Source organism: Lucilia cuprina, chromosome 4 (assembly GCF_022045245.1).
Source record: "Lucilia cuprina isolate Lc7/37 chromosome 4, ASM2204524v1, whole genome shotgun sequence".
In the NCBI taxonomy this organism is placed as follows: domain Eukaryota; kingdom Metazoa; phylum Arthropoda; class Insecta; order Diptera; family Calliphoridae; genus Lucilia; species Lucilia cuprina.
In genome coordinates, this window is record NC_060952.1 from 7406275 (window position 1) to 7422155 (window position 15881).

The window sequence follows — 15881 nt, forward strand, 5'->3', positions numbered from 1 at the left end:
TTTTTAAGTACTTTTATAATGACTTATTATGTTACTTGTTTTTTTAATGTTGTTCACATTTCAATTGAATCTATTATCAATTTAAATATTTCAAACATTTTACAAAAAGTATGACGAATGAAATAAATTGACATTTCATACCAGCAATTGTAAAAAAAGAGTCCTTTTGTTAAAATTATATGTAGTATGTTTTCAATGTAATTTAAACACACAAAAAGCAAAATTGAAAAATACCATTTAAAGCATAGAAAATGTAAAATTGAAATCAAAATACTTATAGACAATGATTTATAAAAATTGACAATGATTAATCGACAATAGCCAAAAGAATGCAAAGAAAAAATCAATTTAATATTAAATATTTAAAGAGAAAATTAGGTAATAAAGGAAATATGAATAACTGTCTAATAAAAATCTGCCAATGACCTGTAGTTACTCAACAACATGCTTTTTCATGACAACATCTTACCGTTTGCGTTATTCAGAAGTTCGCTAGTAATGACTTTCTTTACTCAACAACTTCTTGGTAAGCGAAATTGAAAGATTTTTTTTTTTTTATAAGAAGCAGTGAAAAAATTTTTTATAAGCATTAAGATATTAAATTTTTGGAAAATTACGCTTATTTATATTTGAAAGAAATTTTTAAAACTATAATGTAAAACACTTTACGAGTGCATTCGTTAGGCTGTCATTTAAGAACTGCTAAATTTTAACATCATTTTTCACTTTTATATTGTCGACAAATGAAATTATAACATAAAATGTTAGTAACATGTTTTGCATTTCATATTTGTTTACAAATTCACCACATTTTTTCGGAATAATGTTAAAAACTTTCATGCGCCTGCTCTATTCTAATAACATTTTAAATGTTAATATAACATTTTAGTTGTTAAGACTCTTAACATTTCATGTTATTTCATTCCAAACTATTCCCTTTTAAATTTAACGTTAGCTGAGTATAATGTATAAATTTCATACAACAAACCGGAAATGGTTCATTCGTTCGTTAAACTTTTGCAAAAGTTTTTATTTCATTTTATTGCTGTAAAGCATAGAGAAAGCATAACACACAGAAAATAATACCGCTATATACATTCTCTATTTAACGGCAATTTTTGCACTTTTGCTATTGTCGTGTTTTGTTTTTGTTCGCATGTTTTTTTGCTCGAAATATAGAAAAAACCGAAAACACACACTTGTTCTCGTCGTTCGTTGTCTAGGTCAGTGGTAAAATATAAGTGTGTATGTTGTATTTTCAGTGCAATATCTCTATGTACTATTGCGTGTATGTGTGTGTTTTAGGGAATTTATGTGTTTAAATGCGTTGCGTTTAAATGTATGGGTTTGGAAGATTTACTGTACAAGGATATAAATTTGCAAATTATACTTAAAACAAATTAAGGAATTGTACTTTTTGCATAAATATTGTACCAACAATTAAATGGACTTGGTTGTTTTTTCTCATTATGTATATTAGGTATTACCTTAGGAGAATCAGCAAAATCTGTGAATAATAAAACAAGAGTTCTTCCCAAAATCGAACATAAACATTAGTTGCAAGAAAATTTATCATATTTGGGGTATTTACACGGTGTGCTGTCGAGTGTTTTTGTCATTAAATACTAATGTTGTATGTTAGTTTTAACAATTTTTTTGTTGTGCTTCAAAGAAAAAAGTACTAAAATAATAAGATCTTAATACTGTGTTTATTGTTTTGTTATAACTAAACAGTGTAAATTTAAGTCGAAAGAGAAAAGTTTTTCATCGAGCCGACAATAATATTTAGAATATGCCGCCATTGAATATTCGGAATATGTGCTTAATTCCACAGTCCCACACTCAAAATTAGCCACGAACCCAATGATATACATCAAAAACTATAAATTTAATGGAGAAAAACTCCGTCTTTAGTTTTTCATTTCCTGATCTAATGTCCTTTTTAAAGGACTTCGAAGATTTAAAAAGAGCATTTTTCAAAAAATATTTAAAAATACTTGTACTGATCAAACAAAGCCAAATTTGATGTTTAACAAACAAGAAGAGTTGTAAAATATTTATTTGTTATTTGTATTTTGTTTTGCCAGGATGGTGTCAATCATGGACCGATCCTCATACAATTTTTTAAATAGAGTTTGACTCGTATCAAACTTACTTATGTCGAATTTCATCTTTATACTAGTATTTTTAAGCCAGTAATAAGCGCAAAAGTCATTTTCTGAAGGGGACCTTAAATGGGGGTTAGGGTCAATTATGGACCGATCCTCATAAAATTTTGCATAGTGATTTTGAATCATAAGAAACTTATATCGAATTTCATAGCTATATTCGTATTTTTACTTAAGTTATGACTGTTAGAGCTGCTTTTCGAGGGGCCACTTGTATGGGGGCTATCCGAAAACGTGGACCAATATTGCTCATTTTCAATACCAAACAAACCTTACCTATAAGTATAATATTTATGTGTAATTTCAAATCTCTGGCTCTTTCCATTCGGACACTATCGTGCTTCCAACAGACAGACAGATGGACAGACATGGCTAGATCGTCTTAGAATTTAACCCAGAATATATATACATACTTTTGTGGGCCTATGACCAATATTTCGATGTGTTACAAACGGAATGACAAAATCAATATACCTCCATCTTTTTTGATGATGGGTATAACAAGACTAGTAAAAAACATTTAAAAATTTCGATATATTCAAAAGTCCTGATCCGATATTTATGAAAATTTTACAAAATATAGAGTTGAGTACGAAGATTTCAAAATTTCAAAAACTTGACTTATCTTGAGATATGAACTTTTCATTTTTGTTCTTATCTATGAAGTACTAATATTTTAAGTATGTAGTTGTAAAATATTTTTGAGTTATTAGGGTAATAACCAAAACCTTTTGTATGGGTCATTTTGTTACAAAAATCTTCCGCGGCTATCTAATTTTTAAAACTATTTACAAATAAATTAATATAATGCATTAATTAGGGTACTAAATTAAAAAGATAAATAAGACATGATAAGCGATGATAGGTACTAAACGCTTTTCTCCATGTAGATGTCGTGAGTCAAACAATAAATATGGAAAATTTCCGATAGGCCTAATTTTAAATTTTCCCAAAAATATATAAAAATTTTAACCCTAATGTACATACATAAGCTTGTATGTAATATTGTAGGTTTGTTTTTCTACGTGTTTTTTGTAGAGATTTTGTTGTTTTTATTATGGTAACTTCCTGTTGTTATGTTTTGTCATAAATTGCAATCGTGGTTTTATACCAAAAATACAGACAACAAAAACATCAACATCAAAATCGAAAAATAACATTAGCGCCAACAATAGAAACAACAACGTTTGTTGTTATCGTTGTGCAGCGAAAATGATGCTAGGGCTTCACTTCGTAGGCCTTTTTAAAATGTGTAGTTTTATAGCAAAAACTTTATTACAAATAACTACTAAAACCTACCAATAGGGAGTTCATTAGTTTGAAAAGAGGATGTATATACCTCAAATTCGAAGAAATACACCTAGGCCTATATCGGTCATGTTGTATGCTCCTTAGCCAGGTGTGAATTGAACCCATCACCTCCTTTCTGCTAGACTTAAATACTTACCGGAGGCCATGTCAGTTAAGAAGTATTTATAATAGCTTCCACATTAGAAAATAGTTGCTGCAATAAGGCCTTTAGAAAGGCTTCTTTACTGCATCGTTTTTCCAGCTAGGGTTTTGAATATACGTTAGAACAATACATGATAGATGTATTAGTATAGTAACAGTATCAGTTTATGTTTTCCAACAAAATGATGGCTTTTGTAACATGTTGCAGAAGCGCTTTTAAACGAAAACATGTAATATTTTTACATTTGGCTTTGTATATTTCTTTTTTTGTTGTTGTTGTAACTTTTCTTTTTCTCTCTTAATATTTGTTAAATCATCCTTTTTTACTAAGAATTTTCGATTTATAGGGAAATTTTGTATTGTTTTCCTACATGTTTTTCATTCGGATTAATTTCTAATAGTTAAAATATGCTGAATACATTTTTGAATTATTTTGAGATTAAAAGCCCGCGCATTGCTTCAAAGGTTTGAAAATGCGTTTACATGGGAAAAATTTGCAAAAACCAATTAGTGAAATATTCCAATTAGCGAAATATTACAAAAATTTAACTTTAAAACTCAGTTCTGAAAGTGTTAACACTTTACGATTTCAATAAAACCTTCAATATATTTTCTCTGTAGACAAATACTTTTATTCTAATTGATTTAACTGCAAAACGAAATAGAACATCAGGATGAATCCAATTTTACAATCCCAACAAAATTTGTTCAAACGATTTCGTATTTGTTTCGAATTTTATTACGGTATGTACGTTAGAGTCATATAAACCGAAATTAATATTAAGGTCATATGATACCGAATTAAAAAAAAAAAAAACAAATTTAAGAATTGGGGATTAATCCCCATAAAACTTGAAATATTTCGGTTCGTATAAAACATTGAAAGTTATCGTTGTACTCGTATTTTTAGGCCAAGAATAAGTCTATCTGAAGGTTACTTCATATGGGGGATATAAAATCAGGAAGAGACATTTCGGTTTGTTTCAAACTAATTTGTTTTTAATTGAATTTGGATTTTGAACATTCAATTTATTCCTAATGTAATTGCGGAAGTAATGGACAGATCGACATAAAATTATATAGATAGTTTTTAATTCATATAAATTAGTAATGAGTGTTAATCAATTATGGATCGATCTTTATAAATATAAAACAGTAATAACTTTTAAAACTGTATAGGGGCTTTGCGAAAACGTGGGCCGATATGGGGTATATTCTATTTCTTTTCGTTCGGACAATATCGTGTTTTCAATAGTAAGAAAGACGGAAGTACATTTAATAAGGACCCAAAATATACAACACTTTTATGGGTCTATAATTAATATTTCAATGCGTTACAAATTAAATGACAATACATATATAAACCACATTTTTTTGATATTGATGTTTCTGAATAGAGTCAATTGTGAACAAATTTTAATGAAATTTAATAAAGATTTTGAAAATTAAGGTTATTTCCACCAGAATGTCTCTTAAAGAGGCTCACAACAGGGCCAATAGTGCTCTCTGTACTTTTGTAGCTTTTCATTACTTCTTCATTAGTATTTTAACTCATTATTCAAATACAGTGATGACATTGGTGGCAAGTTCTTACCACGCCCGCTGACATATAACTACTTCAATAAGTACTTACAAATAGAGTTATAAAATTGTTACATAAACAAGGTACTAACGTATCTAAAAATAATACTTTAAAGTAATTCAGATGATAAGTAGAATTGATTAAAAAGTAAGTGGCAATGTAAGTACAAGCCACTTGTTAATGACGTATAAAGTGTTGTGGCGAAAGTAGAGTTTTCTGTGGAAATGCCCATATAGAACAAAAATTATTAATATATTTAAAATTATATTAAGATATCAAAATTCAATCATAACTATGAATGCAGAAATCATGGATAATTTAAATTAATTAAAAATATTATTATTTCTACACAAAATCTTTGATTAAAAGACTTTTATTTTATAAATAGAAACATTACATTAACTAATTTATTTACTGCTTATAAGTGGTCATCATTGTATTATAATTTTATAAATATTTTATTTAAAAAATTTTTTTCTGTTGATATTAATGATAAAACTGTCAGCTGCAATTGTTTGCAAATGGACAGTTTTTTTTTAACGACTCTTAAACTATATATAAATAACAATAATAATTAAAATGAACAAATTGTACAAACTTGTAAAAGAATAACATGTTGCAAAATATTTATTATTATACATTCAAAGTATTTTCTATTAACTTAATTGATTTTATTGTAAAAATTAAAATTTACATTGATTTTTATTAATAAAAAAACCCTTTAGGTTATATTTGATTACTTGTTGACAAAATATGTAAATTTTATAAAATTTAAAATATTCAATATTTAAATTAAATATTTACTTTACATCACAATAACAATTTGTTACACATAAAACTAAAATAGTTATGTTAGAAATAGATAAAAACTAAATATATATGTATGTTTATGATACTTAAATATTTTAAATATTAATTTATGTGTTTTTCTCAATGAATATGTATTTGATTTACAGATTTTGGAAAAATTTTTCCAGCAAGAATAAACAGGGACTTTAAAGTATGGGAAAGTTGAGCAAATTTTAATAGTTTATTTAAACAGACTATAGACTATTGTGGGATTCCAACCTGATTCCACGGTACACGAGTTTTTATACAATTGTATTTTTGTTAAATCAATGTACACGTTTCATTGATTCAATGTACAAGTTTCTTATTGTTGCTTTCGTTTTCGTTTAGTGCATTGTCATAAATGTTTTAATAAATACGTTTAGTTAACTACTTTTGAATTTTAATTCTACATAACTAAGTTTAATTAATTATTTAAAGATTTTTTAAAAATCTATTTTTAATATAACTACAAATAGTACTTTTAAATTTATACATACTAATCAACATATACTACAGTAATATGTATATAAAATTTACACAAATACTTGCAAAGTAAAATTAAATACATCACTACAACTACATCGATAAATTGAAAAAGAAAGAAAAAATACTTAAAAACCTGTAGATGATGTTCGGGCATATGAAGTTTTTCGAGCTGGTGGCAAATCGGAGGAATAATTTTGAAAACGATTTGAACAATTTATGGCCTGCAAAAAAGAAAATTAATTTAAAAAATTATTATGATATAAATAATGAGCTTTAAAATTTTAAACATTTTAAAGATATTTTCTAATAGACAAACATGGTAAGTACTTTTCTAACTCCTTATTTGTACGAGAGAGTGGAAGTATTGTTATCAAATGAGTTAAAAGTAGTTGATATGGGGCAAGTAAATAAGAATACTTATAAGTAATGCAGAAGTGATTGAGTAAGTACAAGTCATTACCCAGTAATCGTTTAAGTTGTTAAAGCTATTTTTAAGCAAATATTAAACTTAAGCAAAACATAAAATAGATATGTATTTAAGAGTATTTAAAAGAAAGGTATGAGTAAGTACAAGTTATTAAAATTAATCTTTAAAATTGTTTAAATTTAAAGATTACTGTGACACTCTATTGCAAAATTAATAAACCAGTCTTGGTATTAGTCTAAATAATTTACAAGTCTATAGTTTAGACTCTTGACTGTACTATTCTGTTGGCTGTATATGGACTAATCTATTGATTAGTTTATGGACTATATTACTCACTCAACCATTAAAGAGTTTATGAACATTATCTATGAATAATCTATAAAATAGTCTAGGTATTAGGTCCGTATTTAGAAAGTAGAATGTATAAAAAACACAAACATAGACTCAGTATTAGGGTTCTATAAATCGACTGTCGAATAATCGAACAATCGACATTTTGTCGAAAAAAATCGAAGTCGAATATTTTGTTCCAAAAATGTTAATAACTCGACTATCGTCTATGAAAAAAAGTTGAAAAGTCGAATTTGTAAATAAAAGCCGATAAGTCGGAAAAAGTCGAAAAAAGTCGGAAAAAGTCGAAAATAGACGAAAAGTCTTTAAAAGTTACTTATAGAATATTTATAAAAAATGTTGACACAGACTGGGGTTGAATCCAGTACTTTCCGTCCAAAATTTCATTCCTTTGGAAGAAATATGAAAAAAAATCATAACATCCTCAAAAAAAGACCTTTTTATCCTTTGATCCAGCTCGCCAAATATTGACCCCTGGACAAAAAATTTGAGAAAAAAGTCAAAAACTCTAAAATAGACGGAAAAACTCAAAAATAGTCGTAAAAAGTAAGAAAATAGTCGAAAAGTCGGAAAAGGTCGAAATTTCGAAAAACATCGCAAAAAGTTGAAAATAGTCGAATAGTCGAAAAAAATTCGTAAAAAGTCGAATATTCAAAAAATGTCGAAAAGTCGACTATTTATAAAATACTAAAAGTCGACTTTTAATTAAATGAAAAATGTCAAAAAATCGACTTTTCATAAAATGCAAAAATTCGAAAAGTTGACTTTTCGTTTCAACTATAGAACCCTACTCAGTAGTCTTCACATTAAATTTTAAAAATTGTTTTCTTATTTGTTGACTATATATGGACTAGTCTATATGACTGAGCTAATCTGTTGAGAAAATTATTGAGTCTCTAAACAGGAATGATCTCTTGAATATATATTTACTTGTCTATTGAAAAGTCTTGTACATGCTCATAGACCAGTCTCTTGACTGGACTGATTTCTTTACTATATATGGTCTTATACATTGAGAACATTAACTGACGAAACTGTTGTCAAGGTCTATTAACAAATTCAAATTCTATTGACTATATATGTACTTGTCCCTTTTCATTTTATTATCAAACGCATCGTTTGAATGTATTGGTACAAAAAAATTGTATACGGGACACCCTAATGTATATGTAAACATAAATATTTTATTAAGAAAATGCTAATGTAAAATTAACAAAAATAATAATAGTTCTAATTACAAAATCTACTAATTAAAATATAACTATTATGATTTAAATTATGTTAAAAATATTTTATTTAAATTTTCATATTTTCAATAAAACGTTTAACCTCAAATATAAAGGACCATGAATTTAACTTGTATTTTTAATACATTATTATTTATTAAGCCTACGGTTCATATAATTATTACTTTTTTTCAACTTTATCATGAAAGCATTCAAATTATAGAAAAAAAAAACGCATTTAATATACGAATATAAAATATGAAATATATTTATAAGTCCAATAAACACAACAATTTTAACGGAATTTTTTAAAAACAAACAAATAAATAAATTCTTACCACAATCATAAACTATTTAATATAATTTCATGATAAAAATATACAAAAAAAAAAAAATAAATTAAAAGCAATGGCCGATACAGGATAAAAGAAACAAACTTATTAAGTATTCGATACACATTGATGGCGTAACGATAAAGTGGATTTTTGTTTGTCACACATAATTAAATTAGTTATTAACTTATTAAATTAACCAAGGATTTATGGCGAAAAATACTTTTTAATATTTAACAGACTTTTAAAGAAAATAAAGAGGAAATTCAAATAAAGTTGATAGAAAAACTATATGAGCTTTAAATATTTGTATTTTTGGTTTATTTTAAGTTCGAGAAGTAAAAAGAAAATGTCAAAATCTTGCATTAATTCCAATATCATAATACTTTAAGTCAGTTTTCTATATTAATAAAAATATATGAATATATGTAATCGATATGCATATAAAAAGAAAATATTAAACAATTATTTTATAATTTAATTCAACATAAATATATTTAATAAAATTAAACAAAAAATCATCGAAATTTAATTTAAAAAAATCAACAATGTGTGAGTTGTTGCTGTTGTTGGTTTAGTTTCATTGCATTATTCGTGTTTTTTGTTTGCGGTAGTAAAATGTGGTCAATTTCAATCAATTAGAAAAAGATTTAAAAGTTATTTACTTGCAGTTTTATTGTTTGTGTATTTTTTGGATTAATTTCATACAAAATCAAATAATAATAGTGGCGCCTCTATATAATGAAAATAAAAAGATGAATCATAATTTAAAACAATATAAAACATATACAGACTTGAAAGATACACACGTGTGTTGATTAAAATTTACATAATTAATCATTTTATGTGAGGGCTACAACTCACTGTTGCAAGTAGTTTGTCTACGTTTCTAATTATTCCACTCAAAAGCGAACAAAAAACTAATTAGAGATGTAAAATCATACGATTGTGAAAAACAATTTATTGGTCCATAAGATCTGTTATCAGATATCTCAAAACTTTAAAAAATGTTAAGAAAAGTTCAACAAATATTCAATATTTTGAACTCTAAAGAATCCAATGACTTTCAAATGTAATAATCATGATTTTTATGCATTGTGAATATTTTTTTGACAACAAATATATAGGTTTTTAATTACTGCTTTACGTACTATAATACCACATTAACGGAACCACGACTTCGAGAATGACAAATATAAAGACTAAGAAACAACTTTAAATAGAAAATTTTTAATTTCTGAAAGTGGAAAGCTTGATAGCAATTCTAACAAAATTAGATAAATGAATATTTTTGTGTAAATTATAATTCGTCCTAATTTTATCGTTTTTCAGTGAACTATCGACGTGACAGAGATGTAAGAACAAAATTCCTTCAAGTTATCATTTTATATGGACACACAGATGGACAGACACAGAAAAAAAACTATATAAAATTGTATTTCATAAAATATAATATTTTGTTGTTAAATCGAATATTTATTTCAAAAAATTCTAAGAGTGTGTGCAAAATTTTTGTAAAAATATGAAATATAGAGATTCGAAAAGAAAACTAGTTAAAAGTTATTTTGAGTTCCTGACTAAAAGCATGCATTTGCATAGAAATCCTTGCCCTAGTTATCAGACATCTCAAAATTTTCAAAAATGTTTTGAAAAATCTGTAAAAATTAAATTTTTTAATAGCGGATCATATACTATATAGTGATATCAACTTTGCGAGTTCAAGACACTTGGGAATATCTTGATTTTGTCATCTATGTATTGGATTCCAAGACAATCTAGACATGTCCGTCTGTCTGCTGAAAAAATTAAATGCACTAAACGTAAGAGCTGGAGGATTAAAATTATCTATTGCAATCTTAAGTTTATAACCACCATATCATACATTTATACATACATATATCGCTCGTTTACCACAATACTGGCATAATACAAAATTCGTGTTTTTTGAGCCAAAAGCTATAAAAAATGCGTCATACATAAGTCTTTCATATTAATTTTTAAAATCCCTTGTTTTGTTCAAAAGTTATTTCAATAATTGTAAAATGTCATTAAACATTCAAAGACATTTTTCTCGAAACGAGATTTTGAATTATTATATAGCGATATGTAACTGCTCTTATAGATAATCACAGCAAATAAATGTTAATGACTTGCAATTGTAACCGCTTATCTACTAACATACTTTCCAATGACTACTACATATTGTTGTAATTACATAGAAGTACTTTAATAAGGTCTTATTAATAATGTCTTAAATAAATACTTTTAATCAAATAGTCAGTTTCTGCGTGAAGGTATATAAGTTTTTTCTCACGATTTACATTGCTAATGTTTCTAATTACTTGTAACCGATTGTGGTATGTACTTGTCTCTATGTTAAAATAATTACTTAAGTTTTTTAGCATTTACCCATTTCATTATACGAAAACTCCTCTTTTGTTCATATTATTAGGTTTTTAAGATGGGACAATGTCAATTAAATGCAAGATTTAACATAAACGAATAGAAACCCAGCAAAAACTTTTATTGAAAATTAAGGTTTTAAAATGATAAAATTTACTTAACATATAAAGAAATCCTTTATTTAAACATATTATATTGGAAGCTTTCAATGTTTGCTTAGAAGTAGTGAATTATTAAGTACTTACTTCATTTTTGTAAAAAGCGAAAGAAAAATGTCAAGACTAACAAAATAAGCACTAACATATATAGTAATTTCTAAGTCATTATTAAATCCTTTTCAATTCATGCAGGCGGTATATAGCAGTAATTGAACATATTTTTTATTGGATACATTTGTTATTATCTTATCCTTAAACATATAAATTGAATAGTTATTCGAATTTAAACGTTTATTTAAAATAATTAAATAAAGTTTATAATAAATTAAATGCAAATAAATAAATTGGACAGATATTAAGGAAAAATAGAAAAAAATCTAAAGCTAGACAAGACAATTGGTTGAAAACAAGGAAAATTCACACACATACATATTTATTTACGAATGCCAATGTTAGTTTGCAAATAATTATTTGTTTAAAATTTTATTTGTTTATTTAGATAGAAACTGAAAAACATAAATTTTGAAGTGTATTTTTTATGTTTTTTATTGAAAAACCATTTTGTTTAAAGAAAATAAATAATTTTTTTTTTGTTATGAATTTATATCTGTAGCTACATACGTATACGTAATATTAACGTATGTACTATATGTTATTTATACAAATAAATCACACATAATAAAAATTCTATAAAAATATCAATCTTATGTGGTAATTCAAATATATAAATCAAATATAATCAACCTATCTTTAAATTATAATAAATTATTTATGTATGAAAATCAATTATAAAAAATATATATGGAAAATATATTAATATTATTAACAAATAGGCATTTATTTAAAATCTTGTATACAAATATTTTTTAGATAATTTTTCAACATTTTTTTCTTGTACATATTCAAACTTACTTTGTTAGGTTTCATTTATACTTGTCTAGACATGTTCTCTTACTTATTAATTTTGCTATATTTTGGGTCATGTTTTTTTTTTTAATAAGTCATTAAACTGTGATCAATGCACAAAAATATTAATCCAAATTGTTATGAAAACATATTAAAAAATTTTAAGTAGACATTGTTTCATAAAATTGCCAGGAAAATTTTATATTTAATGACCGTTGTTTTAAACAAGAATATTTACAAATATTCACAACGCTGTTCTACTTAGTATTAATACAAACATAATATTGTATATTTGTTTTATTAGCAACGAAAATAAAAAAAATTGAAATTCATAAACATTTAATCCCATAAAAATGTACCTTTAATAGGTTATATTTCTACGCCTGTCTGATCTGTCTAACGGCCTGCTATCTCTCCATACTGACGTTTTAAATTCAAGTGTAATATATCCATTTGTTTTGTTTATTATTATTTTTTTTTAAATAATAATAACAAAATTATGTTTAAATTGTGTTTATTTTTAGTTTCAATATTTTTTATGCAATCATCATTTATTTATTGTTAAAATTTTCATATTGTTTGGATTAGTTTAGATTTATGTTAAAAAACAAAGTTGGCGAAAAAAATAATGCAGCAAAAATGTTTAAAAATTAAAAATGGTAGATTGATTCAAATTTATCTATTTCTTAATAATGGAATGAAATGCTATACAATGTTACACAAAATATTAAAACGTCTATATATCTATCTATCTATCTATCTATCTATCTATCTATCTATCTATCTATCTATCTATCTATCTATCTATCTATCTATCTATCTATCTATCTATCTATCTATCTATCTATCTATCTATCTATCTATCTATCTATCTATCTATCTATCTATCTATCTATCTATCTATCTATCTATCTATCTATCTATCTATCTATCTATCTATCTATCTATCTGCCTGTCTATCCATATGTATGGATATATGTATGTAACAATATATAATTACTTCGTTTATATTTAAATGAATTTCATTAAATAGATTTATTTAAATGCAATATAGAAAGCGTTTAACCAAATTTTCCATGATATTAAATAATTAATTGTTTGATTACTAAAAATTTTAATTAAAATATTTGCCTTAAATATGTATTGTTTGCTAAAAATGTTTAAAGTAATTTACATATTTAAAACTCATATTTAAAGAGTTCATACTAATGTCAATATTATTTGGTTAATGCTGTATAAGGTCATATGGTTATATTTAAAATTAGTATTTCAGCAATTATAAGGTCTTGAAAAGTCAACATATACACAAAAAGTCAACAAAATATATGAAATATTGGCTACAAATTAATTTAAATAATCAGAGTGCTTAGTTGAAACATATGAAGGTTTAGAAATTAAACATAAAACTTAAATCAATTACTTCTTTTATAAACAGTTTCCGAGCTAATAACTTAACTATTCTAAACTTTTGATTAATTAAAAAAAAATGTAAATAATTTGATGGAAAGAATTTTTTCTCTAGAAATCCCCTAATTTAATACTTTTTTTAATCACTAACAGTGTTAACAGAAATTTTATAAACACCATCAATGTGTACTGATCATTTAGTATGTTTTTCACACATTCCAATCGTCATTAAATTATTTTTTAAATAATTTTTCCATCTAAATAAACAAAATGTTGATGTTATTATAAAACGCGCAACTTTTTTTTGTTTGTTTTGTGTACATTTTAGTGCAAATGTATGCAAAATAAAAAAACAAAATAGAGAAAAACAACTAAAGAACAAAAATTGCAAAAGAAAACATTAAAAGTAATTTTTTGCAAGAAATGACCATTAAATGAAAGAAATAATGAAATGTAACAAATTTCGAAGAAGTTTAAGAAACATTAATTTAAAAATAAGTAGAAGAGATAAGTGCAAATGATAAATAAGTGTAAATAAAAATCTATATTTAATGATAAAAGGAATGCACATAAAATTATAAAATGGAACAAAAATATACAATATGTTTTCAAGGACTGAGATGAATTGTTTGTGAATTTTTAGTTAAAACTGAAAAATTTTTAAAAATTTAAATTTTTTAAAGAAATTATGATTGCAGAAAAAATGTTAGAGATTTTTCTGCAAAAAAACAAATTTTTAAAAATTTTATAAAAAAGAAAAAGAAAACATTTAGAACATTTTCTAAAACAATATACATTTGTGAACATTAAAAAAAATTAAACTTTACAAAATGAAATTTTTGAAATTAACTATAAAAAGAAATATTTTCAAAAATATTTATATATAATTATATTTTTTTATAATTTTCCATTAACAGAGAAGAAGGAAAATATATAAAAATCAAAGAGAAAGGCAATATTAAAATCTTCAAATATATGAGTCGTGAGAAGTACACTTGTGAGTTTTATGTTTGTCCGATAGATGAAGTCAGAAATTTAAATTTATGTCAATTTTACTTAAATCGCCAAAGCGAAAACTTTAAAACTTTAGGGGTATACACATATGTAGATCATTAATATGAGAGGAATAAAGGCCAAGAAAACTTTTAAAAGATTCAAGTTTTATTGAACTCAGTCTCTGTTTGTTCATAAATATTTACACAATATGGCGAAAAAAATATAAAATTAATAATAAATATTTACCTGGCCATATTTAGACAAGATAAACGGTACGGACAGACAAGAAATAAATTGAAAACACTGATAATAACAACAAAAAACACACGAATAAAAGGCATGTTAAAAATCGTTTAACAGCTAATTGAATTCGACAGAAAACGCACAATGTAAATATTTGAGGCATAAACATACAGATGTGCATATTGCAGAAATATTCCTAAAACATTTTCTGCTCTAAGATAAACAATTAAATGCATTTAAATAATGCTAATATTTAAAAGCAACAACATCGTATTCTCCCCCATACTATAGCGAGAAAAACTCATAAAAATATACTCAAACACATACATACATATACATATGTATCATCAAGACCAAGACAAACTAATGCAAGTTTAATGAACTTTAAAAATTCTGAGAAAATTCTATGAAAAATTAATAAATAATCTTCCCAATTCACACAAAATGACGTTGTATATTTGAGTTTAGATTAAATTTCACTTACCTTATGAAATGCTTTACGAAAATTATCCGATAAAAAAGCATAAAGTACCGGATTTATGCAGGAACTCGCGTATGCCAGTGTTTGTGCGACAACTTGTAAAATCACGGTAAACTTGGTATCGGCATGGTATATATAAAGGGCTTTTAACAGTAGAATTAGCTGCAAAAATGTAAGATTCCATTAGTTAAATATTAAATACAATCATTGTATATACATAGATGTAGAGAATGTTCAAACACGTACAGTGCACAATGGGATAGCAAAAACTAAAAAATGTATCAGAATTTAAATGTCAAAAACACAAGAACAGAAAAGAAAAAATCTATAGACTAGACTATAGACTAGACTATAGACTAGACTATAGACTAGACTATAGACTAGACTATAGACTAGACTATAGACTAGACCATAGACTAGACTATAGACTAG

The 15881-nt window shown here is 25.3% G+C and overlaps 1 protein-coding gene across 1 annotated transcript in view; it reads right to left on the reverse strand.

Annotated features, from left to right (window-relative positions):
- Positions 1 to 6541: 6541 nt before the first annotated feature.
- The window catches only part of LOC111685581 (allatostatin-A receptor), a 17646-nt gene continuing 8306 nt past the window's right edge, over positions 6542 to 15881 (reverse strand). The window contains exons 2-3 of the mRNA XM_046949525.1: positions 15453 to 15611; positions 6542 to 6740 (exon numbers count right to left, since the gene is read on the reverse strand). Coding sequence (XP_046805481.1) covers positions 6645 to 6740; positions 15453 to 15611 — 255 coding nt within the window. The 3' untranslated portion in view covers positions 6542 to 6644. The remainder of the gene's footprint in view (positions 6741 to 15452; positions 15612 to 15881) is intronic.